General features: G+C 41.6%; 1 protein-coding gene across 1 annotated transcript in view; it reads left to right on the top strand.

Annotated features, from left to right (window-relative positions):
• LOC308105713 (ATP-binding cassette sub-family C member 4-like) overlaps window positions 1-11,995 on the top strand; it is a gene marked incomplete at its 5' end in the record, with an annotated part of 39,943 nt that extends 27,948 nt beyond the window's left edge. The window contains 5 exons of the mRNA XM_080456635.1: window positions 6,076-6,165; window positions 6,630-6,802; window positions 7,542-7,647; window positions 9,316-9,450; window positions 10,841-11,995. Coding sequence (XP_080312761.1) covers window positions 6,076-6,165; window positions 6,630-6,802; window positions 7,542-7,647; window positions 9,316-9,450; window positions 10,841-10,936 — 600 coding nt within the window. The 3' untranslated portion in view covers window positions 10,937-11,995. The remainder of the gene's footprint in view (window positions 1-6,075; window positions 6,166-6,629; window positions 6,803-7,541; window positions 7,648-9,315; window positions 9,451-10,840) is intronic.
• Window positions 11,996-26,743: the final 14,748 nt, after the last annotated feature.

Genomic DNA, 26,743 nt, shown 5'->3' with positions numbered 1-26,743 from the left:
ACCAGTATATATATATTCAAAGATTTGCACACATTTTCACGATTTATTTTCTCCAAAAATAGCAGATCTACAAGCTCATAGCGCGCTCGATGCCGTGCTATGAGCTTGTATATCTACTAGTTTTGAATAGCCAAAGAAATCTACAGTGACACAGATGCGTTCCCGGATCGAATGGGTTAAACATTTTGTAGAGTGCAGCCAAAAATGAAAAAAGGTTTATTAATGCTTTTTCTGTGGCTTTGATAGGTTTGTGGCTTTTGGCTTCCGATAAAGTTTTACCTCCTGTTCCAAACTAGTTTTGAGATGGTTGTGATGCATGCTTCATGTGATGTTTACTGTCTGTTTCTCTGCGATGGGGAGAGAGTTACACAAAGTGGCAGGTTGGGGGTTGTAGGGGTTATTATTATAACTTTGAACACTCGAGCAGCCGCGCCACATAACCAAGCGGTACTGTATTAAGATGATATGGGGTATTACCAGTATTACTAAGAGCAGATTCTCCCTTTTTTCTGTCTCCATTTTTCAAAGCTTCCCTGTATGAAAAGAGGTTTCTACAAATATACATTTGGAAACCTTTTTATTCTCTTGCCTTATCTCAGAGTTAAAGTGATATTCAGTCAGCCTTGGAAATGGAAAATATCTTTATACAAAATGCTTGTTGCCGCACCTTGTGATGTGGAATCGTCAGATTCTGATATGTATTCCATACATTGCCAGTGAGGAGTTTCATTATGTGCCCTCCTACCCACAGATTTGATTATGATAAACTTTTATTAGCACGTGACATTAAAAAGGATCCATTTCAGATTCTATTGAATTCTCAGGAATGACTTCTTAGTATTAAAAGAGAGAGAGAGAGAGAGAGAAAAAAAGAATTCTGTGGCAAACAGGGGGATTCGAATTGTTGGAGCACATAATCGGCCTATGGAAAGCTGTTCTTGAAAGCAGTTTTTCCAACCTAACACTGAATCCTCAATTAAAGTGTGTCACTAGTTTGAATTGGGACTTCAGCTGGCTTAATGACAAGGCAGTCTTCTGGTGACAGAGGGAAAAGCTCATTGGAAGTAAGGAGGTGGAACATTTTCTAAGGCAAAAGAAATCAGGATGAACAACTGAAAGCTTAATTTCTTCTGTTTCCATGGGATTGGTCAGAAATGGTTGTTACTCCAAAGTCTCTGGTCCCATGTGATGATGTGTTGAGATGTGTATTTTTTACTGTGACCACACAGCTAGTTTAAGCCACTCAGTCGGTCAGTTGGTCAGCCAGTTTGTCTGTTGGTCCAAAAAGCGCAAACCGGGTGCTGGTTGCAGATGATCACAAATTACATGCTTGTTAACACTACATTGTAGTCACATCATTGGCTCTGTTTCTATGACCTCTATTTCTATGACCTACCAAATTATGACCACGGTACACTGTAAAAGCCTAATTTAACTCTGATGGGAGAATTCACAAAGAATGGATTGTGGCCAGTCGGCCACTGATACTGTACTACCATCATTAGCAACGCTTATCAGCCCCTTCTCAAGGTCTTATTAACAAAAGAATATTATTGCGCTAATAATATCACAGTGCAAACACGGCCATAAAGTTTTGCAGCTGACTGCAATTTACCTGAGTTTTGCGTCTGATTGCAATTATCCATGTGCCAAAGTATAAATGGTGGCTTTGTGCCACACACTATTGGTGATGTGCTAATGCCTCTATGACTGCCACAGAGGAGCTTATGGAGCTGGTGCCAAGCAAAAGCACTGACAATGCCAGTGTAGTAATCAAAACGGTAAATTTTATTAGAGCTAATGGACTCATCCATTTGCAATTTGACACTCTTTTGTCCCCAAAAAATATTTTATACTGCGCTGCAAGTTCTCTGGTTGAGCAGATGGGCTGTGCTTAATCATTTCTTTCAATTAGGCTACTTCTGGAAATTGGACTATTCATGAACGATGTTACAGACAGTGCTTGAATATATAAGCATATATGGAGATCCGGTTGTACAGAGCCACAGATCCGACCGTTTTGCCCATATATGTTCATGCGCATATATTGGACCGACTGACTTAAAACTCGGCAAGCGCCACACAAATGTCTGTATCTGTTTGTCCGTGGGTCTGTGGAGGACGCACCAAATCTCTGTGTGCTCGGGGGAGTGTAGGCACTGGTGTCCCTGATTTGCCAACCCGACCCGTCTGCTTCATGGATTGGTAGAGCTTTGCGTCACGTTTGTGCTGCTGCGCCGATATAAGTGGGCATAAATGAAAGGGTACTGAAAATATGAAGATCCCCATATCTCCATTTAGTCGATCGGTTACATGGTAGTGGGTATCGCACTGGCTACTCTGACAACAGGTTCACTGGCTACTCTGACAACAAATATAACGGGTATGGCATAAACTGATGGGGCAACTGCATCGTACCCGAATAGGCAACTGCCCCTTCATATAAATAACCTGTTGATTGTAATATCTAACGTTATTAGTACTGTAGTAACGGGTACCGCACTGGGTACTCTAACAATGTGTACAGTGAGTACTCTGACAACAGGTTCAACGGGTATTGCATAACTGGTGGGCCATGCGTTCCAGGATTGCTTGGTCCACGAGTAGGCAGGAATCGGTCTAGTTACTTATAATTACATAGCTCCATTTACTGGTGAATCTAGGTACACATGTTGGGAAGCCACATCTTGTACACCCTTCTTCCTGCACTTTCAGGACTACCTGCGGCCACCTTGACTGAGGAAACCCTGCACAATAATGGATTTCATTTGAATCCATAATTGTTCCTAGGGTTTGAGTCCAAAACCCATCACAGAATAAGTGGGGAGCTGACTTCAGTATTATGTCATCATATTGATGACATCTGGGATCTCCACATATGGGCATAAAAGAGACAGACAGAGAGACAGACAGACAGAGATCTCCAAATATGGGCATAAAAGAGACTCAGAGACACAGACAGACAGATACAGACATTTTAGTATTTTCGATTCTGGACAACCGCCGGTCCGACTTCTCACTCAGCACAACTGCCATGGCGATACGCATGCTAAGTTTGAAGAAGATGGTTTTTGAGTTATGCGCGAGACACACACACACACACACACACACACACACACACACACACACACACACACACACAACATTGCATTTATAGATAGCCATAACCGTATTAACAGCATCATGCGCACAATCGCTCTGCCATTGAGCGCATGTTGTTGTCGCATTGAAAGGCTGTTGCTTGGACCGTGCAGACTGAAAGCTCCTGTGTACACACATGACAAAGTATGAATTGCACATACATTTATTGTTGTCGCAGTTAAATCAAAAATAGAGTTTCTTCTTCAAACTATCTGCTCACGAGCATGTCTGGCATGATGATGCCTTCACTGCTGCCTTTTATCACTGATAAATAATAAATGAAGATGCTAATAATAATTGAGAGTATGTTTTACCCTCTGTGTGTGTGTCCGTCTCAGCCAAGCTAACATTGGTCAAGCTTCACGTGACACGTGACAATATGTAATATTGTACCGTGATTGGCTGACTCTATTCAGACCCTTTGCTTTGATTGGCTAGCGAGACGCATGATGAAATAATAACCTATAAATAGCACCACACACTTCAAAAAATCCTTATTTTTTTAAGTGAGCTTCCATCACTGTGATGACCACTGTTGTCTAAATAACACCGCTCACTTCACACTGGGTGTGATTTTTGTTGTCTCCGCCAGGCCGAAGACACGTGACAATATGTAATATAACAAGACCAGGAGACCTGGTTCTGCCAGATCCAGACTTCACATGACGTGTCAGCCTGTGTCTATGCCCATGTATGGACGAAAGGGGGACAGACTTTTATGGCTGGGGCCTAAGGACAAAGTGACCATGCCCATGTATGGGGAAAAGAGGTACAAAACATGCCCGTGTATGGACAAAAGGGGGACAGACTTTTATGGCTGGGGCCTAAGGACAAAGTGACCATGCCCATGTATTGGACGAAACAGGTACAAAGCCTCATGTAAGCCGACCCCTTGGGTCTGGCAAATAGGTAAGACAGGATTAATCAGGAACAGTACTCGCCTGGCGGAGACCTGTGCTCCGAGGAGCACATTTTCTAGTTTTAACTGTAACTGTGTCTGTCAGTCTGTAGTTCACGTATCTCGAGAACCGTCCAAACGACCGACTTCAAACTGCATGTGCGTTGCCAACAACAAGAGGGACTGCCGTGCCTGGCCTCCAGTCGGTCAGAGAAGCGGCTGTCCAGCAAAGACATGAGGGAGTGTGGTTGTACAGAGCCGCCGATCCAACCATTATGCCCATATATTGATATTCAGTTGTCCAGAACCACCGAACCGACCGATATGCCCTTAATTGGGCATGGACATATGACATCAGGGAACTCCACTTATGAGAAAAAGGGACTCAGGCAGACAGACGGGTAGAAGAAAATATAGATACATCCGCAAATCCTCATACATGGAGTACCGTGATATCGTCAGTGTGACATCATAGTACTGATGTCATACGGACTCCATATTTGGCCATGCCTGACACAGAACCCAATATAGGGGAGTAGGGGACAGACAGATGGGAACAACGGGTTTGCATAACTGGGTGGGGCAGGCTTTTCATGCATTGTCCCCGAGTAGGCCAGGCAACGGGCACAGGTCTAGTATTATCTAATATAATATATGTGCAACTACTGTAGCACTGGAGCAGCAAGATGTTATTTCCTTGCATCTCACCCTTTGCGGGTGCCTTGAGAACTACACGTTTTCTTTTTGTCTTATTTGTGCAGGTTTAGCGGCCTTTTGCCCCAGAAAGTGTAAAAATGTACCCGTAAGTTAAAGGGACACTCAGCATTTTGTAGGAGTAATTTATCTAAATATGGGACACCCCAGGATTTTACAAAATTATACTTGACTATTGCTCCTGACCTAATCTTGCAGTTGCCAGGTGAATATTCTTATCTTGATTTCAGGTCAGATTAATGTCTTGTGTAAGCATGATTTATCACATACCCTGCCTGTACTAAAGACACAATGGCTCCCTGACAGTAGTGGATGTGGGCTCAGTGGGGACAGTTGCTGGTTACCCTGTTTTATCTCTTGCTCTTATGGACCCATTCACACTCGTTAATGTTTTTTCAAATGATTATTATGCTCATTAAAGTGCCATAAATTCAGGGCTGTGTTGCAGAAGAAAACCCCGCTGTATTTGCTCATTGATAAAACAATGAGGAAATTATGCTATGAAAGCCTTATCTAGAAGTTATATTGTTCCTCAAAGGGGGAATGACGTTCTGTTTATGGTCTGGTAGGAGAGTCCCAGTAAGTGTTCAATAAATCACTTAAATGTTGGAACAGGATTTCTGAATAAATATAGGACCTGGCGTAAAGAGGTCTGCTTCTGTTTATCAGGTTGACAGGAAACAGAGAGGCGTGCGAGAACAGTGCCTGTAGACCGGCAGACTGTTCCCTCTGCACTGTAATAAAGAGCTTTATTTGCTTTCTTAAAGACGACTGTGTGGCTGAACCTTGATACAGGTGTGTGGCTCACCATAAATACATACTGTATGCAAGGAATCCTAGCTGCTTGAGACCTCAGCCTGTCCTTTAACAAAGACAGTCAGCTAATGTGATAACCCCTCCTGATGGTTTCTGGTGTGTTTGACACAATTCAGTGTATCTGACACTGTAAGGTTCTTTTGTTTTGTAAACAAACAAACAAACACGAACACTGCTCTGTAACTTAACACTGACCCAATGGCGTCTTTTTGTATTCCATTATATATTCGGCTTCCGTGGTCTGACCACCTCTGCACAGATTCTTTCAACTGAGACCACGGTACAAAACATAGTTTTTAGAAGTAAAAAGATCAACTTATTGAAGCATAGTGGGCCAGGGTATTGAATAGGGCTCCCGAGTGTAGCAAGTCCTTTGTGAACATCTCTCCCTCACACATAGCCTAGCGGTGCTCTACAAAGCCTGTCTTAACCCTTTCAAACATCTTCCCCCTTGTCATTATCTTAACCGGCCACGGCCTTCTCTTTCTATATCCATCCATCCCCAGGACCCGGTTCTCTTCACGGGCACCGTGAGGGTGAATCTGGACCCTTTCAGCCAGCACACAGATGAGGACCTGTGGAATGCACTCCAAGAGGTACTCCAGCGTGTCTCTGAATGATTCCCCCTTACCCGGCCCAGGGGGGGATCCCTCTGTCCCCCTGCACAATGCTGCCATTCAGCCTCCCTGCTCGCCACAAGTCATGGGGGGAAATCCCATTAGGGGCCATGGGGCCCAGCTCAATGTGCGGCTTGTAACTGGGAACCATTGAAAATGCAGGGGGAAGATATGTTTGGGCAGTCAGGCCAACTGGGGATGAAGGTTCTCCCCACAGTGAAGGGCTCCAGCTCATGGTCCTGCGTTTGAATGGGTTTGGTGGCCTGGATTAAAGCTCGAGGCTGGCCACAAGAGAGCACTGACCAGGGTCATCAGAGGACCTGGCCCTGCATTGTGCCAGGCGCTTAATGGGTGTGTTTGGATGGCTCTTTAAAGACATCCTCACACGAGGCCTTTTATGCAGGCGTAATGAAGGGTTGGGGCTCTGGTCTCCCTCTCTGCAGGTGCAACTGAGGGCCACGGTGGTGGAGCTGCCTGATAAGCTGGAGACGGTGCTGGCCGAGTCAGGTTCAAACTTCAGCATGGGCCAGAGGCAGCTGATGTGTCTCGCCAGGGCCATACTACGGAAAAACCGCATTCTCGTCATTGATGAAGCCACAGCTAATGTGGACCCAAGGTCAGAGGGCACTTGAGCTTGCAGTGATGTCATTGCTCGGACAATCCATGTGGAATTGTTTTAGGTGACACAAACCTCTGACATTTTAAGTAAATCAGTCCAATTTTTATTTATTCATCTTTCACGGATGGATTTATTTAAGTAGTGCAGTTAAAAAAATTATTTGACTTTGTTTTAATCATTAATTATTTTTTGGCCCCGGGTCCTGATGAGTGAAAAGAAATCCTGCAACCTGAAGAATTTCACCGTTATCAGTTGCATGTAAAACAACAACACCACAAGTCTGGTGCAAAAGGATGCATTTCCTGATCCTCAAAATCAGATTGGAACAGTAGAGTAGGCCGATGCAAAACATGATCATCAATCTTCTTTTCACTGTAACGTCAATACCTGTCAGTGGCCAAATCGATCACAGCGTTCCTATACTTTATACATGTAACATACCAATATCTAATGCACTTCTAATCAGCTATTATCCTTACTTAACAACAACACAAAAGGGGGCTCATTACGTCCAAGTGTAGAAGCCGCGCTGCAACAATGTAACTCGATATAATCTCCAACTTGCATCTTTGTGAAATCAAGGTCTTCTAGTATTCTACTTTACAAACGTCTGTACAGCTGCACATACCTTTGCTTTGTGCCATTGTCTTGTGTCAAGTAAAGCCATTGCCTTCAGGCTCTATAGGAAGAGAATTTTGTTTCTGCTGAGGTGTTTTGTTCCCCTTCGTCCTTTTAGAACCGACAGCCTCATCCAGCAGACTATCCGGGACAAATTTCGGGAATGCACTGTCCTCACCATCGCTCACCGACTCAACACTATCATTGACTGTGACAGAATACTGGTAAGTAAACCCTGATTTATGCCGCGCCAGCAAAATGTTGTGCTGCAAGTTGCGCGGCAAACATAATGTATATTAAACTGAAAAAAAGTGATGCATTGAAAATGTTCAGTTATTATTGTCGCTGAAGCCTTAATTAGGCCTAAGAACACAATGGGGAAAGTGTATCAATTTTGTAGCTCATATTAATAAAGTTTAAATGAGAGACTACTCATGATCAATAATGGGGTTAAAGGGAAGTAGATAACGGAGACAAGAAGCAGCTGAGAGGCAGACAAAAACTTTAGTTTGGCCAGTTGTACCTATTCCTCTCATACAAGCTGTTTTAATAGCACATATTGAACTGTAAAAGTCACTGAAAAAAGCTTTCACCTTGCCCTCAAAGTGATGCTGCATGTTGCTATACCATATACCATATGCTATACCATATATTCAAATATATATTCAAAACAAGATGCACTATAAAGTCCCTCAAGATGCCCATCTCGCATTCAGGCCAATTACAGAAGAGTAGATATCAAAATAAACTTGAGTATACCATCTGACAGTGACTTCTTCCTATCAGTGTAGTACTCAGCCTCTCCGGAGATTTGAATAATATTTGATGTTTTCTGTATGAGCCAATATCGCCCCTCACAATATGCGCTCCCGCACAGCTAGCAGCCCAGCATGTGCCCCGTGCCACTTGATCTTTGGCCTTTTCTTGCCACTGCCTGCAGAGGTGCCAATTAGTGCCATTTGTGGCAGCATTTGTTTGCTGTCCATGAGGGCAGGGACTGACCTCCTGGCCACTTGGTCATTGAGAGGACTGAAGAGAAAAGTCAAATATCACACAGCAGGGACTGTTCCACACCTACGCTTGTGTTAAACGGCCCCCAGATTGCCATGCTGTCTGGGAGAACAGGCTGACAGATAACACCTGAGTTGCCTCGTCATAAATTCATAAAGGGCTGTGGCGTAGTTTTGACATTGAATGACGTAACATTTGGAATGTTTCTACCACCCTACTCCCCCTCACGCCCCACTCCACCCCCAAGAATGGAAGCAGCGTGGCCTACCCCTCTACTAAACTGTCGATTATAGCTTTGTCTGCAGAATTCTCCCTTTCATAACTCAATGCTCTGTAAAATGAGGCTTCAATTGATACAAAGCAATCACTCATTCATTGTAAGGAGGATCGTTCTTGTTTAAATTTGTCTCTAATATAATGGCACTCCTTTCATCGCTTCTTGAATTAAAGCTAGTCTTTGAGTGGTTTACATGGCATGTGATGACAGAGAAATTATGGTCATTTTCTCGAGTGTGTGGAAGGTGTCATTGTTGGATTTGACTGAGGACCACCCTTGAGCTGCTGAAATGCCTGGGTAAATGCATGGATAAATGACTGATCTCCAGTCTGTCAGTGTCAGCGCACTACACTTTCACACTGCTAACAGGCGATGCACGTTGTCCGTGTCTCTACACAGCACAACACAGGCCCCCAGTGTTTGCTGTCAGCATGAGTCACATAAAATGGAGGGTTCCAAGGTGCAGAGAACTACTGTTTCCCCTCTCGCCCGGCACTGTCTGCATGCATCACTCAGCACTGAAACAGCTGAAATGTTAGTTTTCAAGCACTAAAGTATACAGGTGGCGGCACACACACCCTGCCTTGTGTGTGTGTGATTGCAGGTTCTGGATGCCGGCAGGATCCAGGAGTATGATGAGCCTTATGTGCTGCTTCAGAACCAGGATGGAGCGTTCTACCAGATGGTCCAGCAGACAGGCAAGGCTGAGGCTGCCTCCCTGCTCCGCACAGCCAAACAGGTAACCGCACCCTCCCTGTGCTGTCACCGAACACAGTCCAGCCATGGCACACTAATCCCAGACTCTGCGTCTAAACTCCAGACTCCATTGCTCACCTCCAAAATAATACAGCCATGTGTATAACCCTGACAATGCAAAGAGGCTTGAGTACAATTTTAATTTAAAATGCCTACTTGGAGCATTTCGGCACCATAACATTCATTTCATGAGAGAAATTGCCCCTTTGTAGATTTACATCCTCCGATGTTATCTTGGAAGCCCTCCATGTAATCTTCTTTTCCCAAAATGTAATTTTGAGATCATTTCTGAGATGATTCTAGAAAAGCAGCTTTCTTTGCCTTATATCTATTTTGAAATATTGGGTTTAACTTCATTGCGATTTGGGATAAACTTTCTATGGGGATTACTGTAATAGAGAATGTCCATATTTTCCCCCCTGTGAAATTCATTTGTGATGTATTCCCCTTCAGACATTCTGTTAAGATAAGAGCTGGCTATTCATTGTTCAATTCCATTTTTATGTGCATCTGTCTGGGACTACAGATACCATATTGCAACTTCAAACAGGTCTTTGTGAAATAAGAAAAAGTAGGCATCCTTTCATTTTCTCTCTGTCCCTCGCACAAATTTATCAGCAAAACTGTATCTCCTCAGCCGGAGAGTGAAATGGGTGAAATACTGATTTCAAAGACTCAGCACACTGTGGTATTATTTGGTATCGTCTTACCCTGCACACTGGTGGATTGGTACTGACATTGTTCAAGCCCTTACGTTACCATTCTTTATTGTAGGGTGCTCTCCTTAGATCAGATTACTGCAACATCCATAACTGTCTAGCACCACTTATTAAATACTGAGATGGTCCACAAGCAGAGTGTGAAGTTTCTATAGTTGTCAGTCAAGGTTTAAATACATTAAATAATCTGATACGAACCCCTCGCCTCTTTGTCGGACCTGAATGAGAATCCCAGAGTTGGCGGTATATCTGATGCTGGGGCAAACCTGTTTTCACCTGTTTCACCCCCTTTTTCATGACTTTTGCACAATGGAAATTGTTGGTTTGCCGTAGCCTTTTTGTGTTAGGAAATCACAAGCATTCCATGGACATTTCGAATGAGCATCACTATCTTCTGAGCTGATTTACAAATTGTGTCACATTGCTCAGTTTAGAAGCCACTGTTGGAGAAAATGAAGTCTGTGGAAAATTTCAGTGATTATCTCAAATACTGAATTTCACAGTTGTTTCAAGACTAAATAAACCACGTTTTGCATGCTCTGGTGGGTATCAAATCTCTTCGCTGCGGTTCAGAATCTGTCATAAATCAGATCTCAGCTCAGATTGGGCTGTGCGTTCATAATCTATGACACTGCTTCCCTGATACCCTTCCAGGTTTACACGAACAAAAGCCGTCCTAGTCTGCCTAACGGAGTGACAGACACGTGCTGTGCTGAGGAGGTCCATGTCATCTTTGAGACATCACTTTGACGGCTTGGAGAGTCGCTCTGACCCTGCACTGTGACATTGCGCTTTGCCATCACTGACCAAATCCCTTACTATGTAAAGTGACCAAAATCATATTGGTCCTTTATGGTAAAAAAAAGAGAAAATCTTATTAGACGCTCTACAGGTCTTCTCAAAGTATGTGTTATGTTCGATTGGCACTGTCCTTTGGACTAGAACAGAAAAGAAGCAAGTGTGCAAGGCAGGTTGTGCCTTTATTGGCAGAATATTACTGTGTGGCTGTTTATTGATTACCCTCTCCACTATGTATGCGTCTCAGTCTCTAGGGTAGCGTCAATCCTACTCTGGCACTAGGAAGTGTTGAGATATTGCATGTGTTTATCTTAGAGCAATAAATTATGGCTGGCTTAAGTTATTTAAGTTAAGATGTTATTAATGTATTCTTTAGGACCCAGTCTCTCTGTGACGTTTAGTTAATTGGAATTCGCTTGGAGACAGCATGAACCTGAAAATAGGCACTAATGTTTTCACTAATTATGGTGCCTTGGTCAGAGTTTCGATTCCTTGTAATTGTATTCATTCATTGATTGTCTAAAATCTGATTGTACTTCGTGCACTGACTTGAATGGCTATAGCAATGTTATTGCTACCTTGTCTCTCAGTCATTAAATGACAGCAACAATGGTCAAATGAAAAGTTTTATTTTCTTGCATGAGTCAGTGTCTTAAACTGACTCAATGTCAGTTTAAGAGCATGTAAGGTCTCTGAAAAGCTTTTCTTAATTTTTCATAAAATCCAGTTTGACTTGACTTCACCTTTCCGTGTGCATATTTTGTTTTAGTTATCAATAAGCCATGCAAAACACCAAGACACAATTTGAATGTACTGTAATTCATTGATTGAATTTAAGATGTCAGCCATAGAGATACCAAAGGGACACCAATGTCTTTGGGCTAGAAAAACTGTAAACCCAGTCCACATGCTGAAATCAATGCAGAAATGTTATCTTTAATGTAAGACATCTGTGCTGTCAAATGGTGTTCAAGTGCAAAAAAATAAAAAAGTTAACTTAAAAAGCAGCAAACGTACACTCTTTACTGTGTACCATCAGGGTATCTATACTGTTATACTAAGTTTATCTTCTATACTGATGCACCAAACACAACGTTTTGATGCCCCGAGCATTAGCACAGGCACACTTCCATTGTGTGCTGACTGTATTCAATGAATAAAACCATATTACATGCATATTTCACCAGTATTTGTTGTGCCTATGTACTGTAGCAATGTCTATTTATGTTATAATTCATTAACCATTGTTCTTACTAAGTTTGAATGTTACTGTACTGTTGTGTTTTGCCTAAGGTTACACCTGACCTACTGCCCCGACACTCCACCATGGTAAGTGACTAAGACTAAAACTCTCTAATCTATTGTAACCTTTATTTAACCAGGAAATAAATCACATTGAGGTATGAAACCTCTCTTACAAGTGAGTCCTGGCTAAAACGGGACCAAAGCAGAGGTACATAGTATAAATAACAGAATGAGACAAACACAACCACAACGATAAAAGATACAACTAAAACATCTGCCAATAGCACATTAGTTCTCTAAATTTAATAACACGAGCAAGACCTGGATAGTGTAATCAACAACCGATTACTCTATTTCGCCTACTATCCAGAGTTTTTCCATTTCTTGAAAATTACGTTTCATTGTTATCGTGCGTGTTGGGCCTTTTTGGATCATTATTTCTACATATTATGCTAGACATGTCTTAATTAGGATAATATATTGACATCACCAGCTCAGTTGCAATAAGAGCTGCTTTATTCCCCTTCAAAACTGACAACAATTAAAGCCAATGATCCACATTCAGAGATCACTGTCGGTAAACATTTAGCCCTGTATAAAAGGCAGTATTTAACCAGGGCTCAGATTTGAGTCATGAACAGGGCCATCAGTTCCTTTTTAAAGCTGAGTGATTTACACAATTCATTAAAGCCAGTGAATCTTCAGCCAGCGTCATATTAAATGGTTACTTACTCTCAAATGGCCCCTGGGGAGTTGAATTGTTGGGTTGCGAATAGATTAAAGTTTACATTGAAAAGAGAAATTGAATTCAGAGGTAATCAATAGCATAATGGGCCAGTGAGAGGAGCCTGCTGCCTGAAATGAAATTACCATATTTTTAATCTTAATTTTCCACTCTGTTTATCTGACAGTGTGGATGTGCAATCCAAACAGATAATGAGAGAGTCGGATATTGACAGTGGGGTCCTCTGGAGTGCTTGTTTCAGTGATTAAACGCTGTGATCTGTGATTACTTTGTGTCGGGTGTCAGGCTGGCGGCCAGGGCCCCGGCGAGGCGCAGGCATATAGCAGCTGGAGCATTGTGGGTCTCCGAGGTGCAAATGCACCTGACACAGCATTGACAGCATTCTAAGTCCTATCTGGGACTACACCACACAGCATCCGCCACAATATGAATACCCAGGGCACTATCTACATCAGAGTCAGCATATATCCTCTCTGCTCCCCCTTCGATAACAGCCAACACAAGAATAGTGACAACAAAGTTTGCACAATAAGTATTATTAACCTGATACCTTCCAACGCCTCTCATAATAGGGCCATTTTAAAACATATCTGAATAGGTGCGCGAATAGCAATGCAGCCAACGTTGTGCTGATGTGGCTTTAATAAATACATGTCTATGCAATAACAAGAGAAACCTGGCTGGCCGCACAATGGAGTTAATCCCAAAGAAATAAAATGCAAAATGGGAGTCGGCACAATGAGGAGGGTGTGAATGAGATGATGGATGAATTCAAGCTGTCGGTCCATCCGCACTTTTAAGAGAGACCAGTGATACGACTGCACTGATTTGAGGATGTGATACATGTTCCATTCAGTCAAAGGTGTTTTATTGTCAATTGAGGGAAGCATATTGTAAGAAGAAGAAGAAGTATAACAACTGGTGTTGTAAATTGCTATAAGTTGTTTTGTTATGGGCTAATACAGAAGTAGCCAGACAGCCATTTTTGGCTTAAAATACAATGTTTTTATTTTTATCTTCTTTTTTTTACTTTCTGTCATGCCAGCATTTCCTTTTGTGAAGGATAGTGCTGTTTGACAAATGGAAACAAATTGCATGGTGTAGGGATCTGAATAGCAGCGAGTTGGGAGTGTCAAACTTGGCGCTGAAAGACGATGGAGGCAGAGCCTCAAGTTTTTGTGGGCAACTCAGACCTGACTGATCCCGGAATAAAGTACTTGTTGAGGAGAGGGAGAAAGGAGAACAGGATTTCGACAGGCAGCAGTGAAATTAGGAGAATTGACTATGGCGGCTTTGTTCCTGGCTGGTGACATGTGGGGGGTGGTGGGGGGGACTCGAGCGAATCCCCAGAGACCATGCGCTCAGCCTTTCCAAAGTGACTGCAAACTAAATATCTGACAAGCTCCCAAGGACTGACATGACTCCCTGTGTAGTGGGAAGAAAAGAAAACAACAAATAGCACCTTTTTTAAGGTACATATGGTGGCACTGTATGTAGTATGAGAGAAAGTTGCTTTTCATCTAGTTGAAAATAGAGAATTCCGCCTTCTCAATTTGAAATATGTTGATGCTATATTTTCTAGATAGAAAAACAACAACCTGGTTTAACCTAGGTTGTTGTTTTTCCTGTGACTAAACAATTAAAACAACAAGATTATACCACATGATTTGTAACTATAGCCATCTCACTTTGGTCATGTATATCTTTCAGCAAATAAACAATGTTGAATCCCCATAATAGGCAAACATTCAGGGTTTAATACTGTCCTACTGTATCATGATGTCTCAGCAGTTTAGTGACTATCCCAAATTGACCTATAGACGCAACCACTAATTCCGCTACAAACTGTAATTATGGGTGACGGGTGTACTTGATTATTAGGCACGGTACACTCTCCTGGCTGTGGTATGGTACAGTATACTACTTTTTAGACTATGGGGACTGGGGAGTGTGGATAATATTCCACCTCCAGAATGGAAATCCCTTATACAAATTGATCAACAAAACCTCTAAACTTTTTTGCCTTGAAGTATAGGTACTGAACATAATGGCAATCCATCTACTGTGTACGTACATACAGTATTTTTAAAATACTGGTACAATTTTAATGCAGGATTTATTTTCCACTTTTAAGTTAAGTGGAAAGAAAAAAACAGGATGTTGTATGGGAAAACAAAGATCTTAGGTGAACTCATTAATGTGTTTCGTGGAAAGGCCATCAAATAGGAAACTCTCTGCATGCTTTAGCCCTAAACCCTGGGCATGCTCTGTCACCTTAGAAAGATGCTGTTTGATTCTTCAGCTGCGAAAGAACTCAGCAAAGTGGTGAGCTAAACAATAGCGGAAGGCTTATCTCATCAGTAAATAAAGCTTATTGCTTAAAGCTTTAAAGGGGAATGCTTATTGGTGATGTCATCCCTTTGTGGAAGATTGATGGAGCTTGAGGCAGGGGCCTGTGTGTGTGTGTGTGTGTGTGTGTGTGTGTGTGTGTGTGTGTGTGTGTGTGCGTGCGCGCGAGCTCGGTCTATTACCTTTTTTCCCAGACCGAGCTTGATCTTATTTAAAATATGTCAAATACATTTTAAGTATACAGAATACATTTTAAGTACTGCTGAACTACAAATCACAGTCTTAAATTAACCCAAAATTCTCTTCAAGGTTTCGTCTGGTCCGATCATGGCTTTTATCCTTGGCAATGAGAGCGCGCTGCTGATGTTCTGTGCATGTAAACGTGGAGGAGCTTTGGGTGAAGGTGGAGACAGCTTGTGTCCACAGTTATTGTCGGGTCGCATTTATGTGATTCCAAGGACCCACTGTGTCTTTTGGGGTTACTTTCTCATCATTTTTCCTAATGTAGAGACCCACAGGGTTGGTGGCAAGCTCACAATGCGGCCGTTGTATGGTTACTGTCAGCTCTCTCAAATAAGGCTTCCTGTTCATTAGACTTCTTTTCACCTCGGCACAATGCGCCGCCTTTGCAGCAATAGCGAGTCGACGCCCATCTCTTCAATGGCATGTGAATAGTTCTAAATAGTGTTTATGCAAGCCATTGTTGCCTTTTGTCTGTCCAGTCTTAGTGTGCAGTGATTTGCCTGCTTTTGTAGCCTGGGATACATTATCTTGGCTATGTGGCTTCAGATGCATGCCTGGCCTTTCAGCTAGTAAACAGTCTAAAAGTTAACTCCCCATAGACAATTGTGTAGATGCCTGACAAAGTGAGAGTATACTAACTAACTGGCCCATTTCACGTTACTCTAAATTATCAAGCAGCTTCTGCTCCTCAGTACATGAATGTTTCCTCTCTCTGCATGCAGCCTCATGCACAGTAAAATCCTTAATTAACTCCAAAGAGTGTGCAAATGTGCACCCGTAAGAGTCCATTTGAGTTTAATTAACACTGATGTTACTAAGTATGCAGTCTTCCGTCTGTTGTAAAAGAGACATCTCCTACACTTGACATATATATTTTTTACCAACTGTCTAATGTTGTGCTGCATTTCCATTTTAAAGAAAAAAAATTAAGAAAAAGAAAAGAAAAGAGTAATCGAGGTGCTACAGTTGGTAAACTTTGGGTACAAAGTGAAATCGTCAGCTTTAATTGAATTCTGAGAGTGTAACAATTGACCCAATTTAACTTTGGGTTAAGTTAATACTGAGTAAACAAAGCGATAAAGTTTCCTTCAAAGTCGGTTGTATGTCATTGTCTGTGAAGATCATTGCTCTTTATTTCCAGCTAAATATACATTCCTGTGCTTCTAAACGATAAAAAAAAATGACTGACACTATCTGGTGCACATCTGGTGAATTATGTTTGTACACTGGGTAGATGTATTTAAGCCCTGTGTCTTTATTCTTCAAACCATCAGTGTGAAAATGAAAGGCTAATGCAGATTGATACCCAGGTGGATAAGCTGACACACATCACGGCCAGAATAAAAGAATACAAACTTCAAAAATGTTAAGATAATATCAAAATGATATGGTTTGTGTCATGACTCCCATCGGTGACCTGCAATATGGATTTCTGGTTTTTAACTTAATTGGATCTGTCGATTGTTAAAAAGATAACAAGCAAAGCCACACGTGTTTTGCATTGGTTTCTCTCCTTTATAACCTTGCTATGTATAGCAGTATACTGCTTTTGTCTGTGGTGCCTTGAGCTGTCACTGCTTCTGTTTGGCAGTAAAGTTTATAGGCTGGTAACTCTTGGCTAACTTCAGTTGGTAAGTTGCTAAACTGTTCCGTCATTTGGACGTTGTTGCCAGGCACTTGGGAGATATTATTTCTTAAGTTGAGTCAATTTTGATCCCAAGATAAGCTCATGTTTTTTGTCCTCATCTGGAGAATGTTGGCAAGACTTGAAATGTTTCGGACAAAGAAAAGAAAACGTCTGTAAAATGAGAGCGCGAATGGGCAGCATATCATTGTCTTTATCTGTTTGTAACATTGTTCTAGAGAGCATATACATCACCTCCAGACAGTAACTGATAGGCCTAACCATTCACTCCTTGGATAGATACACAAAAGCACAAGATATCTACTGCACAGATTACATTATACTCAGTTCAAAAGCAGTCACAGTCAAGTATGCAGAACTCCACTGTGCTGAGGGGGAAAAAAAAGATGCTTTTAATGCCGGCCAGTGATTACAGGTGAGAGATGTAACCGATAGTAGGGCCATTATTGTTCAGAGATTTGGTGTGTTTGACCCCCCTAAAGCATTCTGCTGCCAAGGGAATTTACAACAAGCAGCAGACCCTGAGGAAAGGAATGTTATGATTGCTCTCCGTGACACTGATACAATGTCACGTTACACACCTAGATAGCTGGTTCCTAACTACGGGCAAACTGGAGGAGACGGCATGTTCATGATATGACTGAGTAACATTTCACCACAGGAATATTCAGGAGAGCTTCAGCAGTAGGGATCTCATTAACCACTTAAACACTATAGTCTTAGTGAAACGGACTGTGGTTGGAGTCGCTGTAGTTGGATTGCTTTTTTCTGTCTCCACCAATTCTCTTTTCTAAAAAATAGCCGATCTACAAGAGCTTGTAGATCTGCTATGTCCTCCCCATAATAGGGATGCTGGGGTTCAAGTGGTTAACCTGCCCGAGTGGGACAGTATGTTGTTTTGTTTGTAATTGTCACAAACCTTATGCACATGGTATTTCATTCGACCTCCATTAGCCCACCATGTGTGTTCAGTTTATATTTAATGAACTGTAGTCGTATGGTAATTCATTGCTTGCAACAATTCTCCTTGGAGGACTTTCTTTTTTCTTCTTTTAACTAAAGTAGCTGTGTTGACTCGCTTTGCTCCTGGCTGATATTTCCATTAAGGGCCTTCTTATCAAATAATGAAATAAAGAATCTATTTCTTGCCCAATGCTATTACCTCCCCCAAATCAAAAGGTTTCCGCTGTAATGTCTCGCCTCTCATACCAGTTAATTAACTAGTGTTGCAATACATACTAATGCTACTTTCATGAGAATAATCCGAGACAATGAACCTGTCTCCTTTGTGTCCTTCTGCAAACCCTCTTAATTAATATCAGCAAATACAAACCAAAGTTAATTGAAATTTGAACATCCCATCTTTCTAGTTTACAATAATACAATCACTGTTGTTTTGTTCCTCTTGTTGTTGAATTACTGTGATAGCTGGTATCATATCACTATTTAGCATTTTATTGATCACCCTCAGAGATGCAGCGGAAATAGGAAAGAAAGAAATGTCTTAACCATGAGTAAACACAGGTGGCAATATATGCAACCCGACATTGATTTGGACCGAGGCATTAATATTCACACTCCTCCAGATAATCATAGCAAGGTTTACTTGATTTGTTTTCATTGATTAAGTGACATTTCCCCAACTTCTCACATCATGGTTATTAATATAGTTTGCATTGATATTATTTTCGCATTAACAACAATTTTCACCAAGTGAGAGAGATTACAAGACAGATGCAAAAGAGTGTCATCTCTATGGCAGATAGCTTTAATCAGAGTCCCTTTTGATACAAAATCTTTAGAACCTTAATCAATCTTTATGGACAAGCTTTTTCAGCCTGTATGCAAGTTTGAATAGCACAGTTTTAAAGAGGCAGCACCCTGCTGTCAGATATATGATAAGTTTTGCAAATTGCAAATCATTCTAGGAATATGAATTAGGTTGCACATCCCTAGTGGTAATGCTATGCACTTTATATGCAGCAGTCCAAAATTCAGTTGCCTTGCATGCATTCTCTGTATTGTATAGGCCAACCTTATGCCACTTAATGTATAAGGGGCAGCAACTCCTAACCAACCTCGGATTATAGAAAGATCCACAGCAAAGCATGGTTTGGCATACTACTAAACCAAAAGGATTTCTGTTATACATGTATTTTGTTGTGTTGGCCCATGAACAGGAGTAAGTGAACAAAATAAATAAATAGAACAATGGTTTGCTTTTATAGTCTTTATACAGTAATATTTCTGAGCCAAGAACATTTCTAAAGTTAACATTATTTTTGTTCCGAGAGACTCGGTCACAGTCTGTCATTCTGTATTTGCATTCATGTCCGATTAACAATTGTGACATATTCCTAAGATCACGCTCCTAGCACTATAACCACCCACCATGGCAATTAGCTGTCAACTAAGCTAATGAGCGTAACATACATGCCTGATGCAAGCCAGTCAAATATCAAGCTGTATCCCCATTTACCCTGCAGTGCCGCTGTTGAGGCTGTGTCCATGTACTGTACTAGCTTGTGTTCAATGTGGTTGGTGTTCTGGAGTTTTCAGCCTCCTTGACACTTCCTTGTGTGTTTTAAGCCTAATTATACATCGTTGCACGACACTGAGCAACACCACCGCGTAACAACGGATAGATTAGGCATTATTCACACATTTAAAGCATATTTGTTATATATAGTGTGTATATATTGTAAGTGCATATACAGTATGACAGTTTGAGAGTGTCTGATCTACAATTCTCCGTGTATGAGACAAGCGAGTCTTATCAGCGGGAAATGGATTCCGACATAATTCAGTGGGGCCGCAGCCTGTCTCAGTGTCTTAAGTGTATTAGTTGTATGGTGAGAGTCACAGGGGTTATCAGCAGTGATAGCCTTTAATGTGTAAAGCTGACATGTTCAAGTAATCACACTGACCTTCACTCTGCTCAGGCTTGTTATCATCGGCTAGAAAGAATATGGCATGAAAAGAATAATAACTTGAAAATGCCTGAATACCTTTGCAGATTCACAGATAGCAGACCAGCCAAATCCAACCAAAGAAATACTGCATGTTCTATTTCTTTTTTTTTTTAAACGTGGGCCAGCATAGAGGGCAGCATAATTTAACCAGAGGACTAAGAGGCACTTGCGGCAATACACACTGTATTTGATCATGGTGGTTTTATTACAGAGCAGAGATTGGATGGAAGGGAATAAGTACATAATAAGTACAAATCCATATTATGGGTTTGTTCAGGTTACTGTGCTTTACCGTCATTGACATTGCCAGGAATATAGATCCACTGGAAGATTTTCAGGTGAGATGTCATTTGACTATTGCTTTGGACTAAAGGTCTTTATCCCAAACAGTATCAAAAAGCAAGGTAGGGGGGGTTAAACCCCAAGCAGTTTTACAGCCTGATTGCCAACAAATCCAACAAACTATCTGTTCTCCTTATTTCTAAAAAAGCATTGATCATCGGGGCATAGCCAATATGGAGGTTAATCCATTCCACTGTCTATGCTATAGGCTGCTTATGGAAGCACATTTGCTTAGGGCAGTCATGCAAATTATTACTTACTGCCCTGTAAGCTGATAACACAAATTAGATACCCATTAAAGTTGAACAATGTATATAGAATGAAAAAAGATTGCAAGTGATACCTGAAGGGATGCTTAAGTCATATGGCATTAAAATATGCCTCATGCTTGCAAACTTTAAAAGTGGAGAGATGTTTATCCTTGGGACTGAAGGATGCATAATGGTAATCTCATATGCACAGAGGCAGCTGCCAGGTGGAGGATAGCACACTGCATGTTTATGAATAGAAATCATTACAGGGACGGGGGAGCATGCCGGCATGGACCAGTGACACTGAACTTTTTTTTTTATCATCTACCCAGTGTACACCACAGCACTTACATTTTCATGTACCTAAACTGTGGGTACCGCACAGTTTAGCTTTGGTCACTCTGCGGCTTGCGCTTCGTTTCGTCCAAGTCGATTGTTGAGTCAGACACAGGTGTTAAGAGGCATTTGTTAAAGTTCCTCTAACTTTAAAGTCCTGACCTGAATGTGGGCTGGTGGGGTGAACAATGAGGCTGTTAATACGATCCTGCCACCTGAGGGGCCTGTGAAATCAGTGCACTGAGAAACACGCGGCTCTAACAGCAGTGCCACAGCTCCACTGGGCCTCAACCCGCACCAGCCCTGGTTCCTATCAGATGAGCCACTTTAATTAACGTGCCAAACTACTCCTGGGGTGGATGGGGGGGGGGGGGGGGGTTCTCCATCTTATAGAATGGTGACTGGGTACCTATAAGCCCTGTTTGTGGCGTGTTGGACGAGAGAGGAAGTGCTCCGGGTGTGTTTGGGAACCCCGGCAGATACTACTTTTGACTTGTCTGTTGTTTTTCTTTGAGCCCCCTTTCTCTTTCTGCACGGCTGGCTGGAGTGATAGTTAGGGATTCATCTTAAAGCCTCCCCTTTGTCTGACAGACCGTGGAGTCAGCAGTTATTCTTCGACTGACGACTTTCAATGCTTGCCGGTGAAAGTGATGAAGCTGAAACACAAAGGCAAATTAAGGCTACAAAAACACTCGCCATTGTCCCATTGTGGAGGGTCACAAATCGTCAAGTAAAAGCCACACAGCGTGGTCGAAATGTATTCGCCTCTATCCCTCCCCCCCCTTCCCTCCCCCTCTCTTTATATTCATTAGATTCATTATAGGTCACAAAGGATTGCCAACAAAACAGCTTGTGATTTTAGTTGAATTCATCCCCCTCTGAGGCCTGCAGGGAAATTAAAGTAGGTGACTATCACTGGAGGGAAGCAGACTTGACACATCTGAAGCTTTCAGTGATGCTAATAGCCAAGCGTATCCAAAATACACAGGAGCTGACCCCAAACAGATTGCAGGGGTTTAAATCATTAGTTTGCAAATGAAGCAAAAAGTACATTGGTTCTATGGCGGAGTGCAGCCCCCTCTGAACCTTTGATTAGAGTTTGTCAACTCCCCTTTCTCTTCATACCCCCCCGCCCACTCACCATCCCGAAATTAATAAAGAAGACATAGCGACACTTTCGGAAATGCTTGCATCTCAAGCACCTGTTAAACAAAATGCACTTAAGGCGGGATTCAAATTGCAGACAGGTTCAAATTGGTGTAAAATCTTCATTTAGATGATGTCCCCGGGGCCTGCTTATTACTTGAGATTTATATAGCATTAGTTCTGCCTCGCAAATGTGGTGCACCATTCCACCTCAGTGAAATATGAAGAGGTTTGATAACAGATTCTCTCATTAAAAAAAGAAGAAAAAAAAACTAAACCTTTTACAGGTTCATTAACGGAACTTGTGGCGTACAGCCCTGACATGTTCTGTGTTTGTGCCCCTGAGTGCTGGATGCTGTACGGTGTACGCTGTCAAATCCTGAGTGTTCATCAACTCTTGAGAGGGTACACATTAACTCAAAAGGGTCCTTTTGTACACCCTCAGAGTTAAATTAATACGCAGGATTGTACAGTGTAAGATGCTGCTGCCGCTCATATGGAGAAGTTGCTGAGAAGTATAACACACTAGACTCCACAAAATGGAATACATTTTGTAGCCTTACAGATTATATTGTATGACTGTTTGCTACCTATTTTTTGGTTTTGTTTTTTTTGGTTAATCAGTCAAGACTGTATGTTTTTCACACTGAAATTAATTTAATAAACTGTCATGTTGCCGTGAATGGCACAAATCAGTTTGCAAGCTGTAAGGAAAGCGCCACAAAGGCATTCCAGTTTTAGGAGTCCCCCCATTGAGTCTGTGTGTTTCAGTCACCAATCTGTTTTGTTCTCGATTCTTTTCAATTTGTTTACATTTGGCCCCTGCCGGAGAGGGACAGTCTATTGATTTATTGTCCCCGTTTCCTGAGAGTGGCGTTAAGAGAGCACAAGGCCCCCCGTCTTCAGGCCCTGCTCTTGCATTGTGTGGCCTGGTTGCCCGGCCCCTGTTACAGAGATAGGGCCAGGGATTTGCCCTGCCCAACCATCACAAGGACCTCACAAGAAAGAACCCCAAAACTGCACCAAGGCATGAGAGACAGCACCCTTGCACAATGTGGCTATTCCTGAATGGGACGTTCCATGCATCATTTGCTTCACACTGAGCACTTTCTCCTAGATGGTTAATTCATTTAGAGACCCTCACAAAGAGGATGTATTTGTAGACATAAGTTTTAAGCAGTTTTTGTGTCAAAAATAAATAAATAATAGAGATGTGCAATATAAACTAAAACCTGTGGCAGATATTTTTTTTCATGAATTGTTTTTTATATATTTTGACACTTGCTTTGACAATGTAGACGTATGTTTTCTCATGCCAATAAAGCTCCTTTGAATTGCATTGAATATTCTTGAGCTCAAGTAGTGATTGATTGATTGATTGATTGATTGTCTATCCATCTATCATTCATCCTAGCAGTGTGGTTAATGTCTTAGGTAGCCAGTGTTGTATTTTATTTAATACCTTGGGTGGTTTGTATTCATTTTCAATGATGTCTCCTTCAGCAGATGGGTATTTTCTCTGAAAAGCATCTGTCTGAAATTCTAAAGGACAATTTATATGAGTGAAAAGAATCATTTCAGATGAAAGTTAAAATGCTATTGTAAAATGCCCTTTTCACTCCTCTTGCTTGAAGATAAACAATTTCCCATGAATATACGGCCAGGCCCCCTATCTCTCACAAACATCAGAATGTGTCCCATACTGGGCCTATTGTAGTCTATTAAAAGAAATCCTTCCCCGTGGCAACCATTTTGCAGGTTTCAAGTAGATAAATGCCTTCCAAGAGGGATAAGAATGCATTTCTACAAAACTGCATTAAAGAGTAATGTTTGTCAACGACTCCGATAAAAACTTCACAGTCACAATTCTTTTTAGAGGCGGTAAAGGCATTGGCAATGTGCAAAGCTGATTGGTCTGGGAAGGCTGCCTACAGGTTAGCAGGCCTCATTTCCAATCTCTGACAGCAATATGTGTCGCCGCACGCTTCATCCCGATTGCTCATGTTGAACACAAACCATGGTCACTCTATATATGGAAATCCCTGTCTTCAGGGCGAAAAAAAATTAAAAAGGTGAGATTGGCACTTTAACCTCTGTGCCCCCCTGAAAATATGTTTTAGTCTGATACATTATACTACTGCGAATTATTTATCAAGAAGATACAAGCTTGATATTTCAAAAAAATAATGAGATGTCGAGGTGGCAGCTGGAATGTTCTGGTCCAGCGAGCAGCATCTATGAATGGTGGGAAATTAAGTCAATATGGTGGGCTGAGACACACCATGTGCAGAATGTGAAAAGAGTGGAGTGCACTGTCTGGGTGGCAGTGGGCAAAAAGTTTAGGATTCAATATTGCTTTGTGATCTCAGTTTAATCTTTTTTTTCAGAATGAGACAAATCCATTCATATCATGCATTTACAATGAGACATTGTCATATTTCACCTGAAATGGAGGTCTAAACATTGTCAAATTGTTTTAGAATCCCTACTGTACAGTCGTGCTTATGCAAGTGCAACACATTAAAAATCTAATGCAATTAGGGTATGAAAATTTAACAGTTCTGAGTCGAGACATGAATAATGTAACTTACTTGTGGCAATCGACAGCTCAAAACATGAACAGAGGCAAATACTGAAAGTGAAATGTCTCTGACAAAAACGAGGGTGTTGTGCTACCCTCCACTGAAAGAGCCCACCTGTCGACACCCTGCATTCAGAGAGCTAGTCATCCAGTTGTTGAAGTTGTACCCCAAAAAAAGAGGAAGAAAAGAAATCAATTCACACTCTTTCAATACAGTTGAAGTGTGTCTCCCTGCAGATGACTGTTATTTCAAAGGACAAAGAGGAGAAAAGCTACGTATTAATTCAATTCAGACTGTCAGTCATTGTTTTCTCTCCTCTGTTGACGTTTCATATTAGTTCTTCGTAATACCTCCATGAATGCACCACAATCAACATAGGCTATGATTTGCTTGCTTTATGGGAGGCTAAGCAGGTCTTACACAAAGCTTAGCACGTACCATAAAAGCTAATACGTTTTAGGCAGAGTATGCCATTTTCTTCTATTTATATGGAATGTAAGTAGACAATAGACTATTACCTAGAATTTGTTTCTGTAAAAATGATCAAATATTGAAATGTTTACATTGATATTTGCATAACTGTTTCAATCCCTGTACAATACAAAGCAATCATCTCTTTGTTATGTATCAAAAACATCACCATGTGGCACTTCAACCTGTTGATTAAGTAAAGTAAATCGAATGACAAGGAAAGAAATTACTTTATTCCAGAGCCGTTTTCCCTCCCCTCCCAAACTCCTTTGTTTGTTTTGATTTATTTCATCCTCTCAGAACATCCCGTTGCTTTTCAGGGCCCCCTTTGTTCTTGGTGAAGGGGTCTTTTATTTGGGGCGAAATCTCCCATCTCAGACCAGCGCTTTGCCTTGATGCAGATCTTCATTAATCTCCAGGGCCGCTGTGGGCTCTATGGCAGCCTGCCGTTTTGATGGGAATTGAATTTGATACCATATTGTGGCTTGTATGGAGCCAACAATGGCCTGTGTTCCTTCCTGTGTCTGTGCACAATCAGAGAGACCCAATTAAATAATTTGGTACAATAAAGGGGAACAAAAGGATACCCAGGCTTAAAGTGCGGGTTCCAACATTTGCATTCTACCTTTTTTCTGTATCATGTTAATTAATTTGCTTTGAAACCAAGGGGAAAAGCACAATGGAAAACAGTGCAGCTCATTTCAAAGTATGTCGGATGCCGCTTTATATTCAGGCGATGGGCTAAATCAACATTTTTCAATAGAATATTCACTTTGTTTCTCTGGAGCACCAGAAATGTATAAAGTGAGTTTGCATCACTTGAATTTTGTCTTCAAACAAACCCCCCCCCCCCCCCCCCCCCCGTCCTTTACTTTTGTAACATTTGTTCATTCTGTGCATTATACCAAACCATGTATGATAATGTCTTTATAGTGTCTATTTGAGAGACGAGATTCAAATGTGATTGTGTAAATATAAACACACTTGAATTTCATAATGTCTAGTGACTTTTTTTGAAAGCCTGGCATTAATTAACAAAGTGTGCGTGGTATGATGTATGACTGCTACATAACTGTGTTAATTCACCCATGTGTAACTCTGAGAGTGTATACTTGTGTACAGTCTGAGTTAAATTAACACAGAGGATTTTACTCTGTGGTGTTGGTGTTAATATGTCACGTCCAATGAAGGGTAAATTAATTGTCCATGAGTGGCCCATGATAAGCGGTGATGGGACCCATATGGAGCTGTCAGTGGACTGCTGGTGGCCTCTCCAGGTCCAGCCACAGTAATTGAAAGAAATGAGCCATGGAAGTGACACATTAGCACTCTCCCTAGAGACGGCGTACGCGACACATATGGTGGACGTGCACACACACACACACACACACACACACACCCACACATCCATCCCCGCTTCTTCACACATCAA

This window comes from Gymnoscopelus braueri (genome assembly GCF_963280865.1).
Source record: "Gymnoscopelus braueri genome assembly, chromosome: 18".
Classification (NCBI taxonomy): Eukaryota; Metazoa; Chordata; class Actinopteri; order Myctophiformes; family Myctophidae; genus Gymnoscopelus; species Gymnoscopelus braueri.
The sequence above is the reverse complement of the archived record's forward strand: the minus strand, read 5'-3'. Positions and strand labels throughout refer to the sequence as shown.